The 19,619-nt window shown below is 44.8% G+C and overlaps 1 protein-coding gene across 2 annotated transcripts in view; it reads right to left on the bottom strand.

Moving 5' to 3' along the window:
• The window catches only part of LOC134341292 (tetratricopeptide repeat protein 39B-like), a 217,314-nt gene that overhangs the window by 172,565 nt on the left and 25,130 nt on the right, over window positions 1–19,619 (bottom strand). The window contains exon 2 of one of the 2 annotated variants that reach the window (XM_063039166.1): window positions 12,319–12,353. In XM_063039166.1, the coding sequence (XP_062895236.1) occupies window positions 12,319–12,353 (35 nt within the window). Of the gene's footprint in view, window positions 1–5,317; window positions 6,383–12,318; window positions 12,354–19,619 lie in introns of those variants that run through there. The other variant, XM_063039165.1, reaches the window with a different exon arrangement.

Raw genomic sequence — 19,619 nt, 5'->3', positions numbered from 1 at the left:
ACACAAAGCCCAGACACGGCCTCAGTTCATCACACAGCATGGTAAATTGTCGTAAACCTCACCGACACAAAGCCCAGACACGGCCTCAGTTCATCATACAGCATGGTAAATTGTCATAAACCTCACCAACACAAAGCCCGGACACGACCTCAGTTCATCACACAGCATGGTAAATTGTCGTAAACCTCACCGACACAAAGCCCAGACACGGCCTCAGTTCATCACACAGCATGGTAAATTGTCGTAAACCTCACCGACACAAAGCCCAGACACGGCCTCAGTTCATCACACAGCATGGTAAATTGTCGTAAATCTCACCGACACAAAGCCCAGACACGGCCTCAGTTCATCACACAGCATGGTAAATTGTCGTAAACCTCACCGACACAAAGCCCGGACACGGCCTCAGTTCATCATACAGCATGGTAAATTGTTGTAAACCTCACCGACACAAAGCCCGGACACGGCCTCAGTTCATCACACAGCATGGTAAATTGTTGTAAACCTCACCGACACAAAGCCCGGAGCAGCCAGAGTAGGTCCACAGCCTCAGGCCCAGACACAGCCTCAGTTCATCACACAGCATGGTAAATTGTCATAAACCTCACCGACACAAAGCCCGGACACAACCACAGTTCATCATACCGCATGGTAAATTGTCGTAAACCTCATGGACACAAAGCCCAGACACAACCACAGTTCATCACACAGCATGGTAAATTGTCATAAACCTCACCGACACAAAGCCCAGACACAACCACAGTTCATCACACAGCATGGTAAATTGTCGTAAACCTCACCGACACAAAGCCCGGACACAACCACAGTTCATCATACCGCATGGTAAATTGTCGTAAACCTCATGGACACAAAGCCCAGACACAACCACAGTTCATCACACAGCATGGTAAATTGTCGTAAACCTCACCGACACAAAGCCCGGACACAACCACAGTTCATCATACAGCATGGTAAATTGTCGTAAACCTCACCGACACAAAGCCCGGAGCAGCCAGAGTAGGTCCACAGCCTCAGGCCCAGACACGGCCTCAGTTCATCACACAGCATGGTAAATTGTCGTAAACCTCACCGACACAAAGCCCGGACACAACCACAGTTCATCACACAGCATGGTAAATTATCGTAAACCTCACCGACACAAAGCCCGGACACGGCCTCAGTTCATCATACAGCATGGTAAATTGTTGTAAACCTCACCGACACAAAGCCCAGAGCAGCCAGAGTAGGTCCACAGCCTCAGGCCCGGACACAGCCTCAGTTCATCACACAGCATGGTAAATTGTCGTAAACCTCACCGACACAAAGCCCGGACACGGCCTCAGTTCATCACACAGCATGGTAAATTGTCGTAAACCTCACCGACACAAAGCCCGGAGCAGCCAGAGTAGGTCCACAGCCTCAGGCCCGGACACAGCCTAAGTTCATCACACAGCATGGTAAATTGTCATAAACCTCACCGACACAAAGCCCGGACACGGCCTCAGTTCATCATACAGCATGGTAAATTGTCATAAACCTCACCGACACAAAGCCCGGACACAGCCTCAGTTCATCATACAGCATGGTAAATTGTCGTAAACCTCACCGACACAAAGCCCGGAGCAGCCAGAGTAGGCCCACAGCCTCAGGCCCAGACACAGCCTCAGTTCATCACACAGCATGGTAAATTGTCGTAAACCTCACCGACACAAAGCCCGGAGCAGCCAGAGTAGGCCCACAGCCTCAGGCCCAGACACAGCCTCAGTTCATCACACAGCATGGTAAATTGTCGTAAACCTCACCGACACAAAGCCCAGACACAACCACAGTTCATCACACAGCATGGTAAATTGTCGTAAACCTCACCGACACAAAGCCCGGACACGGCCTCAGTTCATCACACAGCATGGTAAATTGTCGTAAACCTCACCGACACAAAGCCCGGACACGGCCTCAGTTCATCACACAGCATGGTAAATTGTCGTAAACCTCACCGACACAAAGCCCGGACACAACGACAGTTCATCACACAGCATGGTAAATTGTCGTAAACCTCACCGACACAAAGCCCGGAGCAGCCAGAGTAGGCCCACAGCCTCAGGCCCAGACACAGCCTCAGTTCATCACACAGCATGGTAAATTGTCGTAAACCTCACCGACACAAAGCCCAGACACAACCACAGTTCATCACACAGCATGGTAAATTGTCGTAAACCTCACCGACACAAAGTCCGGACACAACGACAGTTCATCACACAGCATGGTAAATTGTCGTAAACCTCACTGACACAAAGCCCAGACACAACCACAGTTCATCACACAGCATGGTAAATTGTCGTAAACCTCACCGACACAAAGCCCGGAGCAGCCAGAGTAGGTCCACAGCCTCAGGCCCAGACACGGCCTCAGTTCATCATACAGCATGGTAAATTGTCGTAAACCTCACCGACACAAAGCCCAGACACAACCACAGTTCATCACACAGCATGGTAAATTGTCGTAAACCTCACCGACACAAAGCCCGGACACAACCACAGTTCATCACACAGCATGGTAAATTGTCGTAAACCTCACCGACACAAAGCCCGGAGCAGCCAGAGTAGGCCCACAGCCTCAGCCTCAGCACCAGAGGGCGAAGTAAACATCACGGAGTAGCAACCAGAACCAGTCTGACCCTCACTTGCTGCCCCGACACTGCCTTTTCATCCTGTCCCAACATCATCATCAGGTGCCGTGCCCAGTTTGAGCTTTGATTGCCAAGGCCCACACACTCCTGTTTCAGGTCAAGTGGACCAATTCACTGGTATTCATTTCCAGTTCTCTGGCTGCTGTCTCCATCATCATTTGTCTTTGTCTTCCTCTTGCTTTCTTCCCTTCAATCTTTCCCATAATTGCCGTGCATTCTAATTCCTCTTTCCTAATCACGTCCTATGAAGTTGCGTTGCCTTTTCATGATCTCATACATTATTCCTCTTTTTGTGTTTGCTCTGTTCATGATATCCTCGTTAGATATTCGTTTCGTCCATGATATTCTTTACATCCTCCCCAAAAACCACATCTTTGCTGCTACAATTTGTTTCCTCATGTTACTAGATATTGTCCAACATTCTGAGCCATATAACATAACTGGATAAACGTAACGTTTCAGCACTCTGAGGTGGGTTTTCATGCCTAGTTTAGTACTGGTCAGTATACTCTTCATTCTCGTAAAGGTGTCTTTTGCCATCCCTATTCTTCTTTTGATGTCCATGTCGCACCTGCCATCTGATCTCACCCAGCTTCCTAAGTAGCAAAAGTTCTGTACTTGTTTTATGTCTTCCCCATTTATTCCCAGCCTGCAGATATGATTCTCCTTCTTTTTGGATATCACCATACATCGTCTTTTTGCAATTGATAGATAGACCCATTTTTGCACCTGTCCCAACACTCGACCTTTTCACTCCATCCAGCCAGCTGTTTAAATTGTCCAAACATTGGGACGTTACCCGTCATAGGACCCTGGCCCTGTCATTTTGATACGCTCTGGGCCTGGACCCCGCCACCACATACTCATCCACTCCAAATCGGCCCTGCACATAGATTGATCCAACTATGATCCCAGTTTAGGCGGATAAGCCTCAAAGTTCCTCTGCCCTGACTTTTCTCCACTCTGCACGCTATGACTTGCCTCAACCTCGCTCTGACCACTTCTCCTCCAACATAACTCCACCTCACACCTCACATTTACAATGCAATTTACCATTTACACTTATTACGTTAGAATTAATCAGTTTTGTTGGGGGAGGTGTGGCTCGAAGGGCCAGAAGGGCCTACTCTACACTGCATCACTAAATAAATAAATAAACAAATGACAGTAAACAAGCTCGAATCTTGAGGATAGGTCTAGTCCTCGGGTTGCATTTCTAAATTGGAGAAAGGCCGAAATTGATGGTATCAGGAAGGATCTGTCATGGGATTGGGACAGGTTGTTTTCTGGCAAAGGTGTAGTTGGTAAGTGGGAGGCCTTCAGAAGTGGTATTTTGAGAGTACAAAGCCTGTATATGGAATTCCGAACTAAACTTGAATTAACGAAGGATGCCAACAGTTGTGACAGAACTTAAATGCTATCACCTCTTATAAAGTAATACCAAGCGACTTATGCAACAATAGGGCTTTGCTTCCAGAAGAGCTCAATGCCTTCTATGCTCACTTTCACCATCAAAACACAGAAGAACCATACAAACTCTTGCAGCCCACAATAATCCTGTGGTTTCAGTCTCTGAGGCCGACATGTGACCAGTCTTCAGGAGGATGAACCCACAAATAGCGTTCAGCCCAGACCAAGTACTAAAGAGCTGTCCCTGTGCTGATCAACTGGCTGGAGTGTTCACTGAGATCTTTAACCTCTTGCTTCTGCAATCAGAGGTACCCACCTGCTTCAAACAGACTTCAATTATACCGGTGCCCAAGAAGAACACGGCAACTCTTTGCTTGCATCTTCAAAAACAGTTCTATTTCCAGCTTTAATAACTCTATTTTTCCCTTTATGGGTTCTTTTGAAGACCTGCTGACTATGGTTCTTTGTGGGAATGGGAACCGCTCTCGGGGTTCCACAATCGGCCGCTATTCGGCATGCCAAAAGCTTGGCCTAAGATTTCAGCTCAGATTCAGAAGCCTGGGATCGAGGAACTAGAGACTGACGGATCAGGGGTCGGTGTCACCACAGGAGACCTGTGTGTCATTGGGGGAGTCGGAACATCTGCTGTGGGCCTGGGGACCCAGGATCCTTGCGATCTTCAGGCACAGAGCTCGAAAAAAGCAAAGTAACGGACTTTTAACATCGTAAACCAGCGATTTGTTTGTTAGGTCTCCCCACTTGTTGGAAAATGGAGTCACCTCTTTTTTCCCTTACTAGGAGAGAGAGGGCCTGCAGCATGTCGAATTACCGGGTGAACAATGTAGTCTTTGGGGTAACTGCAAGTCCGTGTCTTTGCTATTGCTTTGCTCACACTTGAGTGTTGGTAGCAGGTGCGCTTTATTTTTGCCGGTGGGGTGGGGGGGGATCGTTGTTTGCTGCCGCTAATGTGCAGGAGGGAGGGGAGCTGGGGGGACTTTGGGGTTCTAACATTTAACTGTTGTTTATTCTTGGGGCACTCCTCTGTTTTCGTGGATGGCTGTGAAGAAAAAGCATTTCAGGATATATATTGCGTACATTTCTCTGACATTATATTGTACCTTTGAACCTTTGAACCTGCCTCAGTGATTATTGTCCAGTAGTACTTACATCCACAATGATGAAGTATTTTGGAGGTTGGTGATGAAACATACTAACTCCTACCTGAGAAGCAACTTAACGTTTGTAGATCCACTCAGATTTGCCGACCGGAGTAGCAGGTCCACAGCAAATGCCATCTCATTGGCTCCTCACTCAATCCTGAAGCATCAGTACAGTAAAAATGTTTTTTTAATCTACCACAGCTTGGCACTCAATACTATCATCCCCTCAAAACTAATCAATCAGCTTCAAGCCCTTGGCACCATGGCCTCCTTTTGCAATTGGATCCTGGATGTCCTCACTTGCAGATCCAGTCAGTTCGGATTGGCAACAACATCTCCTCCACAACCTCCATCAGCACAGGAGCAGCACGAGCCTGTGTGCTTAGCCCTCTGCTCTTCCTACTTTACACCTATGACTGTGGGGCTAAGCACAGCTGCAATGTCATATTCAAGTTTGCTGTTGACACTAGCGTCATAGGGTGAAACAAAGGTGGTGATGAATAAGAGGGAGGTTGAAAATCTGGCTGAGTGGTACCTCAACAATAATTTCTTACTCGATTTCAGCAAGATCAGGAGGAGGAAACCAGAGGTCCATGAGCCAATTCTCAATGGAGGATCAGAAGTTGAGAGGGTCAGCAAATTTACATTCCTTGGTGTTACTAGTTCAAATAATATGCCTTAATAATCCTATCAACTTAAGTGGTAACTTTGAGGCATCTCTGGCTGTGGACCTCAAGATTTCTCTATTCCTCCACTGTTAAGGCTCCTGTTATTAACCCTGCACTCTGCCTTCAGGTTCAACATTCCAAAGTGAATCACTTCATACTTTTCCAGATTGAACTCCATCTGCCACTCTCAGCCCAGCTCTGCACCTCTCAACAGCAACCACCAATCTTCATGTCATCTGCAAACTTACTAACCCACCCTTCCACTTCCTTATCTCAGTAATTTAAAAAAATCACAACGATTCCTGCAGAACACCACTGGTCATCAATACAGAGGCACCACGGTAACGTAGCAGCCAGTGCAAAGCTTTTACAGTTCAGAGCATTGGAGAGGGGAGTTCAATTCCGGCGTCTTCTGTAAGGAAGGTTGTACACTCTTTCTGTGCATGTATGGGTATCCCCCAGTGCTCCAGTTTCCTCCCACAGTCCTGAGACATATCGATCAGTAGGTTAACTGGTCATTGTAAATTGTCCTGTGATTGGGCTAGTGTTCAATAGCGGGTTGCTGGGCACCAAGTCTCATTGTATCAGAAGGGTTTGTTCTGTGCTGTATCTCTAAATAAAATAAGATAAAATAACCTCCAGGCAGAACAAAATCCACCTACCACCAGTTCATGTGCAACCGAGTTTTCTTGGATCCCATGCCTCGTCTCTCTGAATGAGCCACCATGGGGAACCTCATTAAACTCCTAATTAAAATCCACATTCTGTACTGTATACCACATCCGTTGCTGTATCATCAATGTGCTTTGTCACATCCTCAAAGGCTCATGACCTGCTCTTCACAAAACCAAGCTTCTCCAAAATGTTTAAGAATCCTCTCTAATAATTTGTCCAGCACTGCTAGTACTCCTGTCATCAGTGAGGATGCAAAGATTATCACCAGAGGCACAGCAATCTCTTCTCTTGCTTTCTGCAGTAACCTGAAGTATATCCTGTCTGGCCCCAGGGATTTATCTATTCTGTTTTTCCAAAATTCGAGCACATCCTCTTCCCTAATTTCAACAAGTCAACATATCAGCTTGTTTATGCTGTCCTCACAATGATTCACGATGCCTTTCACCGGTGAAAGGACCTCCCCCCTACCTCCGCTAACTCCAGGGAAATCCTTCCTCTTCTATCCATGACTGGTCATACCCACACTATAGACATCCTCCTGTTCTTCACATCCATGTAGAACACCTTACGATTTTCCTCATCCTACTCACCAAAGCCTGCTTATGTCCTCTTCTAGTTCTCATAAGTCAATTCTTAAGCTTCTTCCGGGCTACCTTGTAACTCTCTAGAGTCCTGTTTGACCCTTCCTTCCTAAGCCTTAAGTACGGCCCTTTCTTCCTCTTGACTAGATGTTCCTCATCTCATCAACGTCACCTTTACCAATTATTGTTTCCCTGCTTCAACGGCAGAAACTTATCTGGAACCTCACGCTCCATAAACAACCTCCACATTATAGTGTTCATTTCCTAATTTACACTCCCAAGTTCCTGCTTCATAGCACTAATTTGTTGTTCCTTTCCGCACCTTATAGAAACATAGAAACATAGAAAATAGGTGCAGGAGTAGGCCATTCGGCCCTTCGAGCCTGCACCGCCATTCAGTATGATCATGGCTGATCATCCAACTCAGAACCCTGTACCAGCCTTCCCTCCATACCCCCGATCCCTTTAGCCACAAGGGCCATATCTAACTCCCTCTTAAATATAGCCAATGAACTGGCCTCAACTGTTTCCTGTGGCAGAGAATTCCACAGATTCAACCCTCTCTGTGTGAAGAAGTTTTTCCTAATCTCGGTCCTAAAAGGCTTCCCCTTTATCCTCAAACTGTGACCCCTCGTTCTGGACTTCCCCAACATCGGGAACAATCTTCCTGCATCTAGCCTGTCCAATCCCTTTAGGATTTTATACGTTTCAATAAGATCCCCCCTCAATCTTCTAAATTCCAACGAGTATAAGCCCAGTTCATCCAGTCTTTCATCATATGAAAGTCCTGCCATCCCAGGAATCAATCTGGTGAACCTGATGACGCATCAGGTGGCAACTTTGCCGTTTCTTTAGCATTTGTCTGTTTTTTATGAGGCTGAGTTGCGAGCTTGATGCTCAACCTACTACAGATTGAAAACATACAAAGAGCTGGGCAGATTTGAACTCGGAACCATTCACCTCAAAGTCCAGTGCTGATGCCACTACACCAGCAGCCAGCCAAATAGCACTAATAGCACCATAATTTCCCCTCCCCCAGTTACATACCATCTGCTCCTATTCCTGTCCAAGGCTATGGTAAAGATCAAGTAATTGTGGTCACTGTCTCTGAAATGCTCACCTCCCAGAGATCTATCACCTAATCAGCTCCATTGCCTTATACCAGATCCGGTATGGCCTCTCCTCAAGTTGACATGTGTATATATTGTGTCACAAATCCTTCCCGGTCACATGTAACAAATTCCACTCGATCCAAAATCTTTTGCGGTAAAGAGGTGCCAGTCAATATTAGGAATGTCAAAGTAGTCCATGACAACAACCCTTCCAAAATCCGCATCCTGATCTGCTCCTCAGTGACTCTATTGCAGTTGCTACCAGGGGAGCTCGTAGAATACTTTCAGGTAAGTAACTAACTGCCTTTATCATTCTAATCTTACCCTCACTGTTGCGTGACATAAGTAGCAATACAGAGATGATTGGCCTTGAGTTCCTGCTTTTCTGCTTCCTGCCAAGCTCCCTGCATTCTCTCTTCAGGACCTCCTCCCTTTTCCTACCCATGTCATTGTTATCGATACGAACAACGAGATCTGGCTGCTCAGCCTCTCTCTTAAAAATACTGTGGACCCAAACCCAAACCCTAACCCTGGCAACTGGGAGACAACATGCTATGTGAGAGCCTCTTTCATGCCCACAAAATCTCTTGTTTCCCTAACTTTTGAATCCCCTATGCTCTCCTCTTCTTCCCCCACTCTTCCCTTCCTAGCCATAGATCCAGACTCAATGCCTGGTCACTGCAGCTTTCTCCTGACAACACACACGCACACACAACAGTATCCAAAGTGGTATACCTTCTGTTGAGGGGACACACATCAAAGTTGCTGGTGAACACAGCAGGCCAGGCAGCATCTCTAGGAAGAGGTACAGTCGACGTTTCAGGCCGAGACCCTTCGTCAGGACTAACTTCAGTCGACTGTACCTCTTCCTAGAGATGCTGCCTGGCCTGCTGCGTTCACCAGCAACTTTGATGTGTGTTGCTTGAATTTCCAGCATCTGCAGAATTCCTGTTGTTCTGTTGAGGGGAATGGCTACAGGGGTTCTCTGCCTATTCCCTTTCACCTAGCTACCTGCCTGCTGCAGCTTTGGGCGACTAACGTCCCATAGCTCCTGAATGTCACCCAGATGAGCTAGCTCCAGTTCCCTAACACAGTCCATAAGGAACAGCACACAGATGCACTTTTCACAGATTTTTCAATCATGGAGATTCGAGGACTCCCAGAGCTTCCACATCTTGCAAGACCCACACCACTGCTCTGGAATCCATTCTCACTACTCTAGATAAACACTTCTAAATAAAGGAAGAGAAGATTCAAAGGAAGATAAAGCTCAGCCTAGCTTCTACCTCTCCTTGCTGAGCCTCTTGAGCCAAAGCCTCAGTTCCCCACTCTAACTCTGACTCTGTCCAGCAGGAAGTGTCCACAACTCTCTGCAATTTCTGGCGGCCTTGAGTAGACCAACAGCCATACCAAACAACAATGCGGCTGGATAGGATGCTCTCTATGGTGAATGTCTAGAAATTGATCAGAGCCATTGGGACACACTGGCATTTTGAGGAAGTAAAGACACGAATGTGCTCTCTTGACCAAGTTATTTGTGATACTTACACCAAAGAACATGAAACTCTCACCCATCTCTACCTCAGCACCACTGATATACAAACCCCATTTCCAGAAATGTTGGGATATTTTCCAAAATGCAATAAAAACAAACATCTGTGATACGTTAATTCATGTGAACCTTTATTTAACTGACAAAAGTACAAAGAAAAGATTTTCAATAGTTTTACTGACCAACTTAATTGTATTTTGTAAATATACACAAATTTAGAATTCGATGGCTGCAACACACTCAACAAAAGTTGGGACAGAGTTAAAATAAGATTGAAAAGTGCACAGAATATTCAAATAACACCGGTTTGGAAGACTCCACATTAAGCAGGCTAATTGGTAGCAGGTGAGGTATCATGACTGGGTATAAAAGTAGCGTCCATCAAAGGCTCAGTCTTTGCAAGCAAGGATGGGTCGTGGCTCACCCCTTTGTGCCAGAATTCGTGAGAGAATTGTTAGTCAGTTCAAAAGGAATATTTCTCAACGCAAGATTGCAGAGAATTTAGGTCTTTCAACATCTACAGTACATAATATTGTGAAAAGATTCAGAGAATTCAGAGACATCTCAGTGCGTAAACGGCAAAGTCGGAAACCACTGTTGAATGCGCGTGATCTTCAAGCCCTCAGGCGGCACTGCCTAAGAAACCGTCATGCTACTGTGACAATTATAGCCACCTGGGCTCGGGAGTACTTCGGAAAACCATTGTCACTCAACACAGTCCGTCCCTGCATCCAGAAATGCAACTTGAAACTGTATTATGCAAGGAGGAAGCCATACATGAACACTATGCAGAAATGCCGGTGAGTTCTCTGGGCCCGAGCTCATCTCAGATGGACTGAAAGACTATGGAACCGTGTGCTGTGGTCAGATGAGTCCATATTTCAGCTAGTTTTCGGAAAAAACGGGCGTCCAGTTCTCCGTGCCGAAGATGAAAACGACCATCCAGATTGTTATCAGCGAAAGGTGCAAAAGCCAGCATCTGTGATGGTATGGGGGTGCATCAGTGCCCACGGCATGGGTGAGTTGCATGTATGTGAAGGTACCATTGACTCTGAGGCGTATATTAGGATTTTAGAGAGACATATGTTGCCATCAAGGTGACGTCTCTTCCCGGGACGTCCATGCTTATTTCAGCAGGACAATGCCAGACCACATTCTGCACGGGCTACAACAGCGTGGCTTTGTAGAAACAGAGTGCATGCGCTTGACTGGCCTGCTGCCAGTCCAGATCTATCTCCTATTGAAAATGTATGGCGCATCATGAAGAGGAGAATTAGACAACGGAGATCACGGACTGTCGAGGAGCTGAAGTCTTATATCAAGCAAGAATGGACAAAATTTCCAATTGCAAATCTACTACAATTAGTATCCTCAGTTCCAAAATGATTAAACAGTGTTATTAAAAGGAAAGGTGATGTAACACAATGGTAAACATGCCTCTGTCCCAACTTTTGTTGAGTGTGTTGCAGCCATCAAATTCTAAATTTGTGTATGTTTACAAAATACAATTAAGTTGGTCAGTAAAACTATTGAAGATCTTTTCTTTGTACTTTTGTCAGTTAAATAAAGGTTCACGTGAATTAACATATCACAGATTTTTGTTTTTATTGCATTTTGGAAAATATCCGAACTTTTCTGGAAATGGGGTTTGTAGATAGGATCACGTACTCCACCCTCCTTCCTGAAGTCAATGATCCTGTCTTTAGTTTTGCTGAATTGAGGGGGAAGTGTTTGACCTCACACCACATAACTAGGTTTTCTATCTTTCTGTATGCCGACTCCTCACTATTTGAGATCCAACCCAGTGCGGCCTTGTAAATGGGGCGAGAGCTGAATCTGGCCACGGAACTGGTGGCAGAGCTAGATACCAAGTACGAGGTCTTGGAGTTTGGACACAAGTTTGTTTGGATTTACGATACCAAAGTTAATTATTATTTAATACTTTATTGTGGATCTTAGTCCAAGAAAAACAATTTTCTACATTTCCTATAATAATGGCTAGACTTGAAAAGAATTTCATCAATTGTAAATCATTGTGAGACATCTGATTTTGCCAGTCTAAAAGTATAGCCTTCCTTCTTTTCTCTCCTGATGAAATATAACCACCCAATCCTCAACTGTTGCTTGTTTCATACGAAAAGTAAAAAGTGAAATAACTGTAGCATGGAATTTTTGAACATTCAAATACAAAACATCTGGTTATTACATTAAACTTGACATCTTAATAACATAAAGGGTATTACATGCACAGATTTATCACGGAGCAGACACTACCCCCCCCCACAGTGTTCTTTATTACTAAACAGATAACATACTATAGTGTCACGCAAAGTATTAAAATGATTTAATTGATAAATTATAGGAATGCACTGAGAAAGACCACAAGCAGTACTTGTAAAAACTTTGAAATAACCTTTTTTGTGCGTATGCTCCAAGTTACTTACTACTAAAATTATATGGTAGCATGTACTTACACTGGAATATTTTCATATGCATCTTCATAATAATCCTGTAAAACAAAAAGTACAGTAATCTACCTCTAGGAGCTGATAAAGATAATGAAGGTGATAAAGTATACAAATTAGAATCACCACTTTTTAGTGGAACAGTTGATTTTATCTATGTATTTAATGACCATTTTAGTTCTGATTTTTGAAAGAGGTTGCCTTCTACAGATTAAGCCACAGTCATCCTCTACAGCCTAGAAATTGGTTCTCTTTTGCACAGAACTACAAGTTTTGTCGGGAGTGATTCTTATTTAAGCAGAGTGGCCATTGTGGGAGTGGGCAGTGTTAAGAGTGGTCAGGCTTTGGCAAGAACAGGGGTAGGTGCTGAGTCTTTTGGAGTCATTTAGTAAATTGTGGAACTTAAGCTTAAGAAGTCAGAGCCAAAGGTACAACAAGTGTAGGCAGGGTGGTAGTCAAGGCAGTGAAATGCTTCAAGATATGTGATTGTAGGATACCTAACGGTCTTTCTGATGACCCATCTGCTGAAGTGACTGGCTTTAAGGTACCACTAACTCACTTTTGCCCTTTCTCCTGTCAGTGGAAATGGTTCAACCAGACTTAGTAGCTAAGCCACACGTGGACACGTGGAGCTGGACTTGGCTGTCAGTGGCAATTTGAGATGCACACCATTGGGAGCATTTAATTGGCATTGGGAGCTCATCCACACTGCCACCCCCGGTTATAACAATGATTATATGTCAGTGATTTAGATGATGGAATTCACTACTTTGTGCCTAAGTTTGCCTACAATTAGCTAAGTGGAGGGACAGGTAGTTTTGAGGAAGCAGGGAGTCCGCAGATAGACATAGATTGGGAAAACAAGCATAGATGTAGTCCTGACGAAGGGTCTCGGCCTGAAACGTCAACTGCACCTCTTCCTAGAGATGCTGCCTGGCTTGCTGCGTTCACCAGCAACTTTTATGTGTGTTGCATAGATGTAGCAGACAGAATATTGTGTAGGAAAGTGCCATTTTCATTGCCACGGACAGCTGTGGAGGACAAGCCATTCAGTATATTTAAAGCTGAGGCTGATAGGTCCTTGATTAGTCAGGGCATCAAAGGTTATGGGAAGAAGACAAGAGAAGGGGTTGAGACGGATAATGAATCAGCGATGATGAAATGGCAGAACAGACTCAGTGAGCCGAGTGATGTAGTTCTGCTCCTATGTCTTATATTTTGCATGAATTGCTTGCAGGTTCTAACAAAACAGCAACAGTTTCTTCTTGAAATGCTACCCCATGAAACATTGCTCTGGAGAGATTCACCTTTCCTGTGTTATGATGACAATAGCAGCCTGCAGTAACAACACGCAAACGACAACCTTTGTTTTCAACTCTTCTTAAACAAGGAGTGATATGACAAAAGTACAAAGGTCCCAACTAGTATGTCAATGTGCAGCCGTCTGCCTGAGTTTTTAATGATTTCAAATTTCACACATCATTGCTGGATCTTAGTATTTACACTACAGTCTCTGCAATTAATGAGTCCACGGCTCAGGAGTGGCTCGAGGCCACTGGCACCAGAGGACTAGATGTGCACCAACAACTACGGCCAGTGTCCACTCTCTTGTGTTATCCCTCGCCTTCATACCAGCCTTTTTTTTTTACTGCTGTTTTGTGGTTGCAGTGGAGAGAGTGGTTAAAGTTACCCTGCCATAGAGACAGCACAGAAACAAGCCATCCACTCTGAATTGGTTTGCTATTGTCCCATATCCCAGAGTAGAGTGAAAATCTTATCTTGCAAACTGTTCATACATATCAATTCCTTATAGCAGTGCATTGAGGTAAACCAATAAAAGGGTCAGTAGGGGACAGTAGGGGATAGAGGGTCCAGTGAGATGGAGAAACTGAGGGAAATACATGTTAGTAGGGAAGTGGTGTTAGGTAAATTGAAGGGATTGAAGGCAGATAAATCCCCAGGGCCAGATGGTCTGCATCCCAGAGTGCTTAAGGAAGTAGCTCAAGAAATAGTGGATGCATTAGTGATAATTTTTCAAAACTCTTTAGATTCTGGACTAGTTCCTGAGGATTGGAGGGTGGCTAATGTAACCCCACTTTTTAAAAAAGGAGGGAGAGAGAAACCGGGGAATTATAGACCGGTTAGCCTAACGTCGGTGGTGGGAAACTGCTGGAGTCAGTTATCAAAGGTGTGATAACAGCACATTTGGAAAGCGGTGAAATCATCGGACAAAGTCAGCATGGATTTGTGAAAGGAATGATTCACAGGAAGATGTCTGACGAATCTCATAGAATTTTTTGAGGATGTAACTAGTAGAGTGGATAGGGGAGAACCAGTGGATGTGGTATATTTGGATTTTCAAAAGGCTTTTGACAAGGTCCCACACAGGAGATTAGTGTGCAAACTTAAAACACACGGTATTGGGATAAGGTATTGATGTGGATAGAGAATTGGTTGGCAGACAGGAAGCAAAGAGTGGGAATAAACAGGACCTTTTCAGAATGGCAGGCGGTAACTAGTGGGGTACCGCAAGGCTCAGTGCTGGGACCCCAGTTGTTTACAATATATATTAATGACTTAGATGAGGGAATTAAATGCAGCATCTCCAAGTTTGCGGATGACACGAAGCTGGGCGGCAGTGTTAGCTGTGAGGAGGATGCTAAGAGGATGCAGGGTGACTTGGATAGGTTAGGTGAGTGGGCAAAAGCAGGAAAACAGATTATTATGTGAATGGTGGCCGATTAGGAAAAGGGGAGGTGCAATGAGACCTGGGTGTCATTATACACCAGTCATTGAAAGTGGGCATGCAGGTACAGCAGGCGGTGAAAAAGGCGAATGGTATGCTGGCATTTATAGCGAGAGGCTTCGAGTACAGGAGCAGGGAGGTTCTACTGCAGTTGTACAAGGCCTTGGTGAGACCACACCTGGAGTATTGTGTGCAGTTTTGGTCCCCTAATCTGAGGAAAGACATCCTTGCTGTAGAGGGAGTACAAAGAAGGTTCACCAGATTGATTCCTGGGATGGCAGGACTTTCATATGGAGAAAGACTGGATGAACTAGGCTTATACTCGTTGGAATTTAGAAGATTGAAGGGAGATCTTATTGAAACATATAAAATCCTAAAGGGATTGGACAGGCTAGATGCAGGAAGATTGTTCCCGATGTTGGGGAAGTCCAGAACGAGGGGTCACAGTTTGAGGATAAAGGGGAAACCTTTTAAGATCGAGATTAGGAAAAACTTCTTCACACAGAGAGTGGTGAATCTGTGGAATTCTCTGCCACAGGAAACAGTTGAGGCCAGTTCATTGGCTATATTTAAGAGGGAGTTAGATATGGCCCTTGTGGCTAAAGGGATCAGGGGGTATGGAGGGAAGGCTGGTACAGGGTTCTGAGTTGGATGATCAGCGATCATCATACTTAATAGCGGTGCAGGCTCGAAGGGCCGAATGGCCTACTCCTGCACCTATTTTCTATGTTTCTATGCTTCTAAGTTTCATGTGTTCAGTGAAAGTGCAGTGCAGTAGGGGATAAGATGAAAAATCATAACCAGGTAGACTGTGAGGTCCAGAGTCCACCTTAACATACCAAGAACCATTCAATAGTCTAATAACACTGGCACAGACACAATCCTTGAACATGGTGGTCTTTGTATCCTCTGCCCAGTGGGATTGTGGAGAAGACGGAACGCCCAGGGTGGTGGCGTCTTTGACTCTGCTGACTGCTTTACTGAGGCAGAGTCCATGGAGGGGAGACTAGTTTCTATGATGTACTGAGCAGAGTCACAACTCCCTGCAGTTTCTTGTAGTCACAGGCAGAACAGTTGACAAATATCTACCTGCTACATTGACAAGTACTGGGTGAGGATCAAATAGAATATGCCAAAGCCTTTTAACCTCCTGAGGAAGAGAGTTACTGCTGAGCTTCCTCAGCCCATGTCGGCAGTACGACTGCAACTGGACAGCCTATTGAGACGACAAGACTATAAAATACAGGAGCAGACTAGGCCATTCAGCCCATCGAATCTGCTCTGCCATTCTATCATGACTGATTTATTATCCCTTTTAACCCCATTCTCCTGCCCTCCCCATGTAACCTTTAACACCCATAGTGATCAAACAATGTATAAACCTCTGCTTTAAATATACCCAATGACCTGGCTCCCACAGATGTCTGTGGCAATGAATTCCACAGATTCACCAGCCTCTGACTAAAAAAAAATCCTGCTTATCTCTGTTCTATAGGACATCCTTGCATTCTGAGGCTGTGCCTTCTGATCCTAGACACCCCACGATTGGAAACATTCTCTCCATGTTCAATCTGTCCAGCTCATTCAATATTTCAATGAGGTCCCGCCCTCATTCTTCTAAAGTCCAGCAAATTTGATAGGCCCGGAGCTATTGAATGCTCCTTCGACATTAACCCTTTTATTCCCATGATTATTCTCATGAAGCTCCTCTGGACCCTCTCCAATGCCAGCAAAAGAGGCCCAAATCTTCTCACAATGCTCCAAGTGCAGCCACACCAATGCCTGATAAAGCCTCAGTATTACATCCTTGCTTTTATATTCTAGTCCTCTCAAAATTAATGTTAACGTTCCATTTGCCTTTGACCACTGACTCAACCTGCAAGATAATCTTAAGGGGTCCTGTACAAGGACTTACAAGATCCTTTGCAGATCTGATTTCTGAATTTGCTCCCCATTTAGAAAAATCTTACTTTATTCCTTCTACCAAGTGCATTACCATGCATTACATAGAAACATAGAAAATAGGTGCAGGAATAGGCCATTCGGCCCTTCGAGCCTGCACCGCCATTCAGTATGATCATGGCTGATCATCCAACTCAGAACCCTGTACCAGCCTTCCCTCCATACCCCCTGATCCCTTTAGCCACAAGGGCCATATCTAACTCCCTCTTAAATATAGCCAATGAACTGGCCTCAACTGTTTCCTGTGGCAGAGAATTCCACAGATTCAACCCTCTCTGTGTGAAGAAGTTTTTCCTCATCTCGGTCCTAAAGGGCTTCCCCTTTATCCTCAAACTGTGGCCCCTCGTTCTGGACTTCCCCAACATCAGGAACAATCTTCCTGCATCTAGCCTATCCAATCACTTTAGGATTTTATACGTTTCAATAAGATCTCCCCTCAATCTTCTAAATTCCAATGAGTATAAGCCTAGCCGATCCAGTCTTTCATCATATGAAAGTCCTGCCATCCCAGGGATCAATCTGGTGAACCTTTTTTGTACTCCCTCTATGGCAAGGATGTCTTTCCTCAGACTAGGGGACCAAAACTGCACACAATACTCCAGGTGTGGTCTCACCAAGGCCTTGTACAACTACAGTAGTACCTCCCTGCTCCTGTACTCGAATCCTCTTGCTATGAATGCCAGCATACCATTCGCCTTTTTCACCACCTGCTGTACCTGCATGCCCACTTTCAATGACTGGTGTATAATGACACCCAGGCCTCGTTGCACCTCCCCTTTTCCTAATCGGCCACCATTCAGATAATAATCTGTTTTCCTGTTTTTGTCACCAAAGTGGATAACCTCACATTTATCCACATTAAATTGCATCTGCCATGAATTTGCCCACTCACCTAACCTATCCAAGTCACCCTGCATCCTCCTCACAGCTAACACTGGCGCCCAGCTTCGTGTCGTCTGCAACCTTGAGATGCTGCATTTAATTCCCTCATCTAAGTCATTAATATATATTGTAAACAACTGGGGTCCCAGCACTGAGCCTTGCGGTACCCCACTAGTCATTGCCTGCCATTCTGAAAAGGTCCCATTTATTCCCACTCTTTGCTTCCTGTCTGCCAACCAATTCTCCACCCACACCAATACCTTACCCCCAATACTGTGTGCTTTAAGTTTGCACACTAATCTCCTGTGTGGGACCTTGTCAAAAGCCTTTTGAAAATCCAAATGTACCACATCCACTGGTTCTCCCCTATCCACTCTACTACTTACATCCTCAAAAAATTCTATGAGATTCGTCAGACATGATTTTCCTTTCACAAATCCACGCTGGCTTTGTCCAATGATTTTACCTACACTATATTCCATTTACCACTTCTTTTCCCATTCTTCTACACTGCCTAAGTCCTTCTGCAGATTCCCTGCATCCTCAAAACTACCTGGACTTCCACCTATCTTCGTATCATCCACAAACTTGTCCACAAGGCCATCAATTCCATCATCCAGATCACTGACATATAACATGAAAAAGAAAAGGTCCTGACACCAACCCCTGCAGAACACCACTTGTCGTCCGCAGCCAACCAGAAACGTTCCCCTTTATTCCCACTCTGCCTCCTGCCAGTCAGCCAATCTTCTATCGCTGCTAGCATTTTTCCTGTAATACCATACGCTTTTACCTTCATTAGCAGCCTTATGAGTGCAGTATGTCAAAGGCCTTCTGAAATTCTATAAACATCTATTGACTCACCTTTGCCTGGCTTTCTGTTTATTATTTGAGATGTGGCTCACTACAGTGGTATCATCTCTAAACCTGTAGATGGAGTAACAGCAAAATGATGCCATGCAGGAAGCTGAGAACTCAGTCTAGTGGGGTACCAGTGCTGAGGAGAATCAGGCAGAGGTGTTGGGGCCTAGCCTTATGATTGCAGTCTATTGATCAAGAAGTCAAGGATCAGCTGCAGAGTCAAGTACTAAGCCCTAGGTATTGGAGTTTGGAGATCAGTTTGTTTGAAATTATGATATTAAAGGTGAAACTCGAGTGAATAAACAACAGTCTAACATAGATGTCTTTACTATCCAGATGCTCCAGAAGTGAATATTGGACCAAAAAGATGGTGCCTGCTAATATCATGTTAATATTGAGTGACCAAGACAGATTGAACATGATTGGGAACCAGTATGATAGAGCTGAGGTTGAGGTTTACAAGTAGATGATGGGTGTAACATGAATGTAATGAAAGACAAGCCAATGATTGGGTGCATATGCAGACAGTGCAATGAGTTAAATTGTACCACAGAGGCAAAATTCTAAAGGGTGAAGGTGCTGTATTTAAATGCATGTAGCATTTGGAATAAGGTGGATGAACTGGTGGCGTAATTAGAGATTGGTCAATAGTTGACTAGTAAGGATTTTGACAAGGTTCCTCTGGTAGGCTAGTCCAGGTAGTTACAGCATAAGGCATGCTGGTGAAATGCATTGAAAATTGGTTTGGTGAGAGGAGGCAGAGAATAATGGTACATGGGTAGTTCTCTGACTGGAAATACTGTATGTTTCAGTCTGAGTAACACAGTGATCTGTGCTGGGACCTTTGTGTTTATGAAAA

Source organism: Mobula hypostoma (genome assembly GCF_963921235.1).
Source record: "Mobula hypostoma chromosome 16 unlocalized genomic scaffold, sMobHyp1.1 SUPER_16_unloc_1, whole genome shotgun sequence".
Lineage (NCBI taxonomy): Eukaryota > Metazoa > Chordata > Chondrichthyes > Myliobatiformes > Myliobatidae > Mobula > Mobula hypostoma.
This window is presented reverse-complemented; position numbering and strand designations above follow the sequence as displayed.